This window comes from Rana temporaria, chromosome 11, assembly GCF_905171775.1.
Source record: "Rana temporaria chromosome 11, aRanTem1.1, whole genome shotgun sequence".
NCBI lineage: Eukaryota > Metazoa > Chordata > Amphibia > Anura > Ranidae > Rana > Rana temporaria.
The window spans coordinates 112,775,391-112,785,524 of NC_053499.1; the positions used below are offsets into that span (position 1 = coordinate 112,775,391).

The following is a 10,134-nucleotide window of genomic DNA, read 5'->3' on the forward strand; positions in this document are numbered from 1 at the left end:
TTCACTGCAATTACATCTTCCCATCAACTCTGACCAGCTTTCCTGTCCTTGCTGAAGTAAAGCAATCCCAAAACAACATGCTGCTGCCGCCACCATGTTTTCACGGTGGAGATGGTGTGTTCAGGGTGATGTGCAGTGTTAGTATTCCGCCACACAACGTTTTGTTTTTAGGCCATATAGTTAAATTTTGGTCTCACCTGACCAGAGCACCTTCTTCCACGTTTGTCTTTTTTCCGAAAAGGCTCTTTGCAAACTTCAAATGGAATCTCTTATGGCGGTTTTTCAACAATGGCTTTCTTCTTGCCACTCTTCCATAAAGGCCAGATTTGTGGAGTGCATGACTAATGGTTTCTAATAGACTCTCCCACCTGAGCTGTGGATCTCTGCAGCTCCTCCAGAGTTACTATGGGCCTCTTGGCTGTTTCTCTGATGATTGTTCTTCTTGCCCAGCCTGTCAGTTTAGGTGGATGGCCATGTCTTGGTAGGTTTGCAGTTGTGCCATACTCTTTCCATTTTCAGTTGATGAATTGGACAGTGCTCCGTGAGATGTTCAAAGCTTGGGATATTTTTTTTCATAACCTAACTCTGCTTTAAACTATATATATATGTGTGTGTATGTGTATGTGTATATGTATGTGTGTGTGTGTGTGTATATATGTGTGTGTATATATATATATATATATATATATATATATATATATATATATATATATATATATATATATAAATTGTGGTGTAAGATGCAGGCCAATGCATGCTGCTAACATTTGTATAGAAGGAAATTTTAGCACTATATTGAAAAGTATATGTTGGTATTGTTGTACATTTTGCTAGTACGGCTTGCACATTTTTAATTGAAAGTGCAGTTTATTCACTTAAAACTGTTTTGACAATTTTCTAAATTTTTTCCTAGGTTTATATTGCTCCTTCGGCTGCCATTTTTCATTCTCCTAATGAACATGGGGATTCAAGTGAAAAGATGAACAATATGCGTGTTTATGGCACAATTTTTCTCATCCTGATGGCACTTGTCGTATTTGTGGGGGTCAAATATGTGAACAAATTTGCCTCTCTGTTCCTGGCATGTGTCATCCTTTCCATTCTCTCCATTTATGTGGGCAGCATAAAATCAATCTTTGACCCACCTTGGTTTCCGTAAGTGAAGAATACATAGAAAATATTAGTGCAATTGTAAATTAATTGTTCAGTGTCGGAGGGGAACTTTGCTGGTTTTTAATGTGTTTTCTGGAATTTGAAAAAATAATTTAAAAAGTAAACAATTTTTCAGAGCTGCATAACTAGCTGGCATGTGCTTGCTTTAAATGTGTTTTTTCCAAAAATCTGTTTCTTCAGAGTCAAATCCTGAGAAGATGGAAACAAAAATGGGATACAAACTGACTCCAAATGGCAAAAACCTACAAGAGCTAGAGCTTTGGGTACTTCTTCAAAATTCAGTCAGAATCCAAATAAGCAATCAGGAGAAAGTTAGTTAAAGGCAGAAGTTTTTTTTAATCCTAATGCATTATGATAAAAATCATTCTGTGTATAGCAGCCTACCCAGCACCCCCTAATACTTACCTAAGCCCTATCTCTGTCCAGTAATGTCCACGAGTCCGAGACTCTTCCTACTGATTGACACAGCAACGGCACCAATTTGCTCCCACAGCTGTCAGTTAGCCAATCAGAGAAACGGGGCGGGCTGAACGAAAGCTCCATAGCTCCGTAGCTGGGCTTGGGTGTCCTCCATAGCAAGCTTCTTGCTGTGGGGGCACATGACATGAGGGAGGTGCCAGAAAAGCAGAAGAGGGACCAGAGAAGAGGAGGGTCCTGGCTGCTCTGTGCAAAACCATTACACAGAGCAGGCAGGTATAACAGATTTGAGATAGAGATATATATATATATATATATATATACATACACTGTATTGGCGTATACCGCGCACTTTTTTGCCCTGAAAATCAGGGCAAAATCGTGGGTGCGCGGTATACGCCGATACCCGCTTTCCCGCGCCGAGTTTGAATACTGCGCCGACATATACCGAGCGCAGTACACTCGGGTATAGTCGGGCAGTCTCGGCTCCTTCCGCGCTCACATCCTGGACGTACAGGACGTCAGCGCGAGAGTTGCCGAGCCTGCCCGACAATACACGAGTGTACTGCGCTCTGTATATGTCGGCGCAGTATTCAAACTCGGCGAGGGGAAACGAGCGGGGAGGACGTGAGGAAGCCGCAGACGGACGCCGGACCCGACGAAGAGGACACCCGAAGCCGCAGACGGACGCCGGACCCGACGAAGAGGACACCCGAAGCCGCAGACGGACGCCGGACCCGACGAAGAGGACACCCGAAGCCGCAGACGGACGCCGGACCCGACGAAGAGGACACCCGAAGCCGCAGAAGGACACCGGACCCGACGAGGCCGCCGCTCAAGACACCAAAACTGTAAGTACAAAAAAAACTTTTTTTCCACAGGATTCGGGGCAACATTAGGGGAGCGGGTTATACCACGATAAATACAGTGTATGTGTATATGTGTGTGTGTGTATATGTATGTATGTATGTATGTATGTATGTGTGTGTATATGTGTATGTATATGTATATGTGTATATATATATATATATATATATATATATATATTATAAATTTAATTTTTTTGTTTTTAACTAGACTTTACGAACACTTTAATGAAACGATGTTGAACTGAAATAAATGACTACGTTTTTAACTTGTCCAATAAAAAATGCGTATGATGGCACTGCAATCATTTATATACTGTATACTAAAATCAGAAGTGGGGTATCCTATGTCTTTCTCTTCAGTTATGCATCAGGTAAACAACATTCCATACATCTTTTGATAGCAGTTTGAAGTGAAAGAGATGACACCCTATGACTTGGATTTGCACCCAATCTAACCTGATTGCAGTGCTATCACATGCATTTTTTATTGGGTCTGTCTGTCCATCAGAGGTGAACGACTCTGGATAAAATGAGAATCACAATTTTTTGGCTTTCACATTATAAAAAATACTGATTTAAATTTTTAAGCGACAAGTGTCAGAAAAAGGCTTAGTCTTTAACCACTTCAATACAGGGCACTTATACACCCTCCCTGCCCAGATTATTTTTCAGCTTTAACGTGCTCACAATTTGACAATTACTAAGTCATGCAACACTGTACCAAACAAAATTTGTATAATTTTTTTTCACACAAACCAAGCTTTCTTTTGGTGGTATTTAATCACCACTGGGTTTATTTTTTGCCATATAAGTAAGAGGAATGAAAATTTTGGAAAACAACTTTTTTTTTCTGCCAGTAAATACTTTATATAGCCCACTTCCTGTTTCTTGTCTGGTAAAAAAAAATAGGCTTATGACATCATGCACAGCTCTCTTTCATGAGAGCTTGCAGGAAGTGAGGGGGTGAGTCATAAGAGGGCCAATGAGAGCTGCAGAGCTGGAGGTGTGCCTCTGTGTTTGCGTTAATTCAGGAAGTAAACAGGCAGCAGCAGCTTCAGCTGCCCACAGTTAAAATAGTTGCAGCCAGACTCCGTGGAGGCAGAATCACAGTATATGTAAAATAATATACAAAGTGGTGGGAGGGAAGCTGAAGAATGATAAAGATGTTTTTATTAAGAATTATGTGAGCAGACTGCAGTAACTCTTTAAAGCGGAGCTCCACCCTAAAGTGGAACTCCTGCTGATCGGAACCCTCCCCCCTCAGGTGTCACATTTGACACCTTTTCAGGGGGGAGGGGGTGCAGATACCTGTCCAAAGACAGGTATTTGCACCCACTTATGGCCACAGTCTGCGGGCAGACTGCGGGCAGGACGTCGCCTCCTTGGATCTTAACCATGTGACTGGCTGTGTCCAATCACATGTTTTGTGCTTGCTATCGCTGCTCGTTTTCTTTCCACATTTTCCAAAAACTCATGGAAAAAAATGACATGTTCAAAAGACTTATAATGCCTCAAATTATTGTAGCGCCCCCTTGCTTTCAGAATGGGCACTACGCTTTAATTTAGTAGGGAACGGGAGAGTTACCTTGCTCCCATTCAATGTTTGTCTAAATTTGATGATCTGTCATTCTGGAAGTTCCACTGGGTCAGACTGTGGTCAGGGAGTGCAGTGCCACCCCTGGCCGGCAGCTGGCGCTAGAGAGGTTCTGGCAGAACAGATCTTCTCCCAGCAGCCTATTAGATGATGTTTTCCCTCGCGGGGCATGCTGGGGGAGGGTATATTTGTGAGAGAGGTCATTTGTCGAAAACTTTCCGCGGGGTCCCCGTTCCAGGTGCGGTACCCACCTTCAGGGTACACGCATCCATGGACCCTGCCGGCGTGGCCCACCTGGCCAGAGCTGAACTCTGCAGCGAACCTCTTCTTGAGGAGAGAAGGGACCCCAGTGCTCCACTGGGTTCCGAGGCCTGTTGAAAGGATCCTAGTTTGGGATCGGGTGTCCGGACCACTGACAGGTATGCTTGCTGTCATCCGGGGACCATTTGCAAAAGAAGTTTACTGGGAGGATTCTCTGTCCTTATTTAAGTCCTCTTTGAAATTGGCCTGTGGCGGGGGCCCTAGAGACAGGTCTGTGTGAGAGACCTGTTCCTCCTAGTACTATTCAGAGTGACGCTCCGGCTGCCAGGCCTATTATAGGGGTCTGTCCGGGGGCACTTTACCCACTCCGAGCAGAGTGGCGCGACGTGTATGCATTCGGTTTAATGCCGAGCAGAGTATTCCTTCATCAACCTTGACCTTCCTAATGTATGTTGATGTTGGCCGTATTTGACCTGGACAATAAAGTATTGAGAAAACTCTTTATTGGATGTCTGGACCTCCACTCACTGTTGCTATTCTCACAATTACACCCTTAGACACTGCCAGGGTAACTTAGTAGGCCGGTCCCAAATCATTTAGTGGCTCCTCCGGGGGTAGCGCTACATTATTATACATTGGGGTGTTTGCTTTCCACAATTGGGTAATTCTGTGGGTAATTGCACTGTCCTGGTGCTCCAGGGCCTTCAAAAGTGTGATAAGTAGAGAATGAAATTAGATGTGTAATGTATGCTCCTAAAATGGCCAACAGTGTTCCCTGCATGTTGGGCCTCTGTGGCCAGGCTGTGAAATAGTCTCACATATGTGGTATCGCCATACTCAGGAGGATTAGCAGAATGTATTTTGGGCTGTAATTGGAAGTATGCTTTTTCTGTGTGCGTGAGCAAAAACTATTGACAATTTTGTGTAATAAAATAAAATACATTTTCAAGAATTGTGGAAAAAGTTAAAACTTCAAAAAACTCACCATTCCTCTTACTAAATACCTTGGACTGTCTACTTTGTAAAAATGGGTAATTTGGGGGGTATTTGTACTGTCCTGACATTTCAGGGCCTCAAGAAATGATAGGCCATCAGTACACCAGGTGTGATACATTTTTAATGATTTGCACTATAGCTTGTAGACTTGGCATTCGCACAGACCAAATATATACTAATTTGGGTTATTTTTACCAATGATATATAGCAGTATATATGTTGGCCCTAATTTATGAAAAAAAATTACTTATTTGCAAAATTTTATAATGGAAACTAAAAAAAATTAAAATGTTTTACTATCCAAAGTTAAAACGACAAGGGCAGAAGATTTAATAGATGGAAAGTTGGAAAAAATTACTGAAGGTCCTCTTTAAGTGGCTAAACTTATTAATTTGCAGACCGAAGTTTGTCCCTTTTTGATCTGTAAATCAACAGAAAGATAAAACTTCCGGTGGCACTTGAAGAGAGAAGCAAACTCTGGAAGTAAAATGAAAAGGAAAAAAAGCAGAGTACTTTTTAACTTGGAGGCGCCTTTTTTTCTTTTCATGTTAAGTTTTTTGAAGTTGTAAATTTTGTCCACAAGTCTGTGGAAAATGATAAAAGTAAAAAAAAAAAAAAAGATCCTGTATTTGAGTGATCATAAAGTACTTGATGATAATAGTGCAATTAGAGTAGACCTTCAAGCAAAAGCTCTCGCTGTATATTCTCCCACAATAATCCAAGAAACCGATATGCAAAATAAATCAACTCACATGTTCTACTCAGTGAGTTCTACAATACCTCCTGTCTAAATTGGCCCTAGTATTTGTATGTATGAACATGAGTTAAGCCTAGTACACACCATGCACACACAAACTGCTCCAGGGCTGACACCCCCTGCCAGGACACTGTTCAGCGCTCTCAGCAATCGTCTGAGAGCACTGATCGGGAGCCGGCCGGCTCCTGGTTTTCCAGCATGCTCGTCCGACAGAAGCTGGGCACGGCTGCCATACACACGGGCTGAAGGTCGGATATTTTTATTGAACCAGGCCGATGTCACCAGACGTTCGGCTCGTGTGTACTAGGCTTAAAGTGTTACTAAGTCTACAACAGTAAAATCAGTCTGTATATGCAGCATAGCATGCTGCTTAAACTCACTGTGGAACTTAAGGAGTTAATCCTCTGCATTGTGTAGAAAAAACAGTTTTGACCTGTATGCATAGATCCTCCCCTCCTGCACTGTCTATCTGGGGAAGGGCCGCTAACACTGGCAGAGTAGCCGACCTGCACATGCTCAGTTGTGTTTTGCTGGAGAGAACAGTTCCTTGTTCTCAGAGATAGCCAGGTCACATGATATTGACATCACACATGTGGGCGTGTATACAGGCTGCAGTGGAAATCTCCTCCTTCCTGAACTCTCAGCACTGGCGAAACACTGCATTTTATCATGTAACCGTATATACCGCTCGCCCAAAAAGGTATATGGTGGCAGTATTCTAATGTAAAAAAAGATTTAGAAGCTGTAGGCACTGTGGGGTGGGGCAGATTAACTATTTTAATATTACTGGGTTTAGTAACACTTTAACCACTTTCCGCCTGGCTTATAGTAAAATGACAACTGAGCAGTGGTTCTGTTTATCCTGACTGGATGTCCTATGACGTCTTTCAGGATAACAGCCGGGGCATGGTGACCGGTGGTGCGGCATGTCAGTCTGACGCAATGCAACACCAATCTCCATAAAGAGTCTGACGGAGACTCCTTACCACGTGATTAGCTGTGTCCAATCACAGCTGATCACGGTGTAAACGGGAAGAGCGCGAGTGGAGGAAAGCCAATCGGCTTCTCTCCTGAAGGGTGGGGGGGTCTGCGCTGATTTTCAGTGCAGCACCCCCGAGGATGCTCAACCAGGACCACCAGGGATGACCACCACTGATGACCAACAGGTATGCCACCTATGGCCACCAGGGATGCCAATCAATGCCCATCAGTAATGCATGCCAGTGCCTCCTTTAGTGATGCCCATCAGTGCTACCCATAAGTACCTATCAGTGCAGCCTTTCAGTGCCCATCAGTAAAGGAGAAAACTTACTTATTTACAAAATGTTATAACGGAAACAAAGAAAAACGTGTTCAATATTTTCTGTCTTTTATTTTTTTATTTGTTTAGCAAAAAATAACCCAAGAGGTAATCAAATGCCGCCAAAAGAAAGCTTTATTTGTGGGAACAAAATGATAACATTTTTGTTTGGGTACAGTGTTGCATGACAACGCAATTGTCATTTTTAAATAGCGACAGTGCTGAAAGATAAAAATTGGCTTTGGCAGGAAGGGGGGAAAGTGCCTGGCATTGAAGTGGTTAAGGAATTTTAGATTGTAGCCCCCTTAAGGCTAGGGACTGATGTGAATGTACAACATATATGTAAAGTGCTGCGCAAATTTACAGCACTACATAAGTACCTGTGTAAATAAATAAAACGGAAAATTGAATACTTGCCTTTCCGTAATTTTCCTGGTGTCTATCCATGGCAGCATACATATGGTTGTTACTCCGCCCCCAACCATCCCACATGACCAATTTTATCTCTAGAGACAACCCCCCATAAGACATTCTTGTAACTAGACTCAAATGAGTTAAGGATTATAGAAAGGGAGGGCGTATGCTGCCATGGATAGGCACCAGGAAAGGAAAATTGCGGAAAGTAAAGTATTACATTTTCAGTTTTTCCTGGTGCCTTCGTGGTAAATATGGTCGCGGGAAGTAAGCGCAGCTGGATCTAGATTGTAGTGGGTCATGAATGTGGTGAAAGATGGCCAACCAGGAAGATGCCATTCTCCGTGTAGAGTGAGCATTAATTGATTTTGGAACCGGAAGACCACTAGCCCGATAAGTCCTTTGAATGAGACGTACAATCCAACTTGCCAAAGTTGTCTTTGATGCTGCCAATCCTCTTCTTGCCCCCTCAGGGATTACAAAGAGACATGGATCTTTCCAAAAAGATTGTGTCAGATTAATGTGATGTCTGAGAGTTTTTGCCACGTCCAGCTCATGCAGTTTTGAGGATGCTGGATCTTCCCTAAAAGCTGGGAGTACCCATTCTTGGTTAAGGTGATATATAGGTTGGACACAGGCCCTATTGGTGACGGTTCCAATGGAAAACCTCCTGGTTCAAGGACCATTTGTTGATGAATTTCCATGACAGACGATCTGCCAGGTGATTCTTGAGAGCTGGGATATAAGATGTTCTGAGGTTGGTGAGATTTTCCTCGGCCCAGAGTATTATCGGGGTTACCTTGTTGGACAATGACCCGCTGTGCGTCCCTCCTTGGTTTTTGTCCATTTGAAGCAGGATGGACTTGTATCTCAGGGAGGATGCCAGATGAGATATCGCCATCCAAGCTGCTCTCAACTCCAAAACTTTGGATACTATGCCCTCCGTATCGAACTGCCACCTCCCCTGGATCAACTGATTTTCAAAGTGGGTGCCCCAACCCAGGTGACTTGCATCTAATGCAAGAGTGATCCAGGAGATGGGGCCAAGATGGCAGTGATTCAGCAGATTTTGGGGTCTTGTCCACCACTATAGACTGGATTTCATTTCACTCATAATCAGAATCTTCTGAGATAAGGATCCTCTCCTCCACTGGGAGAGAAACCCCCGTTGGAAAGTGCGGAGATGCCACCGGGCCCACTTCACCATTGGGATGCAGGAGGAAAATTACCCCAGGAGACTCAGACACTCTGTTGCTGACATAGTTCTGCTCACCATAGCTCTCCCTACTTTGGCTATGATTAAATGGATTTTCTTCCAGAGGGAGAGATGCTGCTCTCTTCGGGGTATTGAATAATGCCCCAAGGTATATAATTTTTTGTGCCAGGAAAAATTGACACTTTGGGTAGTTAGCCAGCCGTACTTTGTTAAAGTGTCCACGACATCCTGTAGGTGAGCTTGGAGCGTTACCTTGTGTTGAGACAGGACTAGTATATCGTCTAGCAGAATATGTATCCCCCCCCTCCCCCAAAGAGGAGCTAGAATTGCCACCAACACCTTCGTAAAGGTTCTGGGGCTGACGATATGCCAAAAGTCAGACAACGAAACTGCAGATGAAGTTCCCTAACTTTGATTCGTAGAAAGGGCTGGAAATCGTGACAAATTTGGAATTATGTAGGTAGGCGTCTTTGAGGTCTATAGAACCATCCAATCCTCTGGTTGCAATGCTAGAATTACCGTATTGAGAGATTCCATCTTGAAGTGTTCTAGACTGATGAACTTGTTTATCCACTTTAAGTCCAGGACCGGCCTCTAGCCCCCTGTTTTTTTGGGGACCAAAACCCTAAAAATCTTTATTATTCCAGAACCGATGTTACTGCCTCTTGATGTATCAACGTCTGTGCATACTGGAGAAGAATTTCCTGTTTGTCTCTGGAACTTGGGATCTTGGTGGGTAGAAATAAGAAGAAGAACGGGGCAGGTTGTGCCTGAACCTCCAGAAGTGATCGTGGAGTACTGTGAAAGTGACCCGTTGATCTGTGCAAGATTTCACCCAAACTTGAGCGAAGGCCCTGAGACCGGGCCCCCACAGGACCGGTTTGGGTGGGCCGGAACTCAGACTTCTGATTCTTGGGTGCAGTAAATTTGGTTTTCCGTTTTTCCCATCTTTTAAAAAGGTAGCCTGGGAACCTCTCCATCCTCTTCGATATTTTTTTCGGTCTGTATGACCTGTTGTCCTTGTCAACTGAAAGGAAGGACGGGGCTGCAAATCTCTTCCTCCTGTTCCTGTCCTGAGGAATTGGGCCACTCTTTCCCCCTGTTACTCGGTTAATGGCCATGTTAAGCTTCTCTCCG

General features: G+C 43.7%; 1 protein-coding gene across 3 annotated transcripts in view; it reads left to right on the forward strand.

Moving 5' to 3' along the window:
• SLC12A4 (solute carrier family 12 member 4) overlaps positions 1 to 10,134 on the forward strand; it is a 215,995-nt gene that overhangs the window by 82,434 nt on the left and 123,427 nt on the right. For all 3 annotated transcript variants that reach the window (XM_040328834.1, XM_040328835.1, XM_040328836.1), the window contains one exon: positions 914 to 1,155. In XM_040328834.1, the coding sequence (XP_040184768.1) occupies positions 914 to 1,155 (242 nt within the window). The remainder of the gene's footprint in view (positions 1 to 913; positions 1,156 to 10,134) is intronic.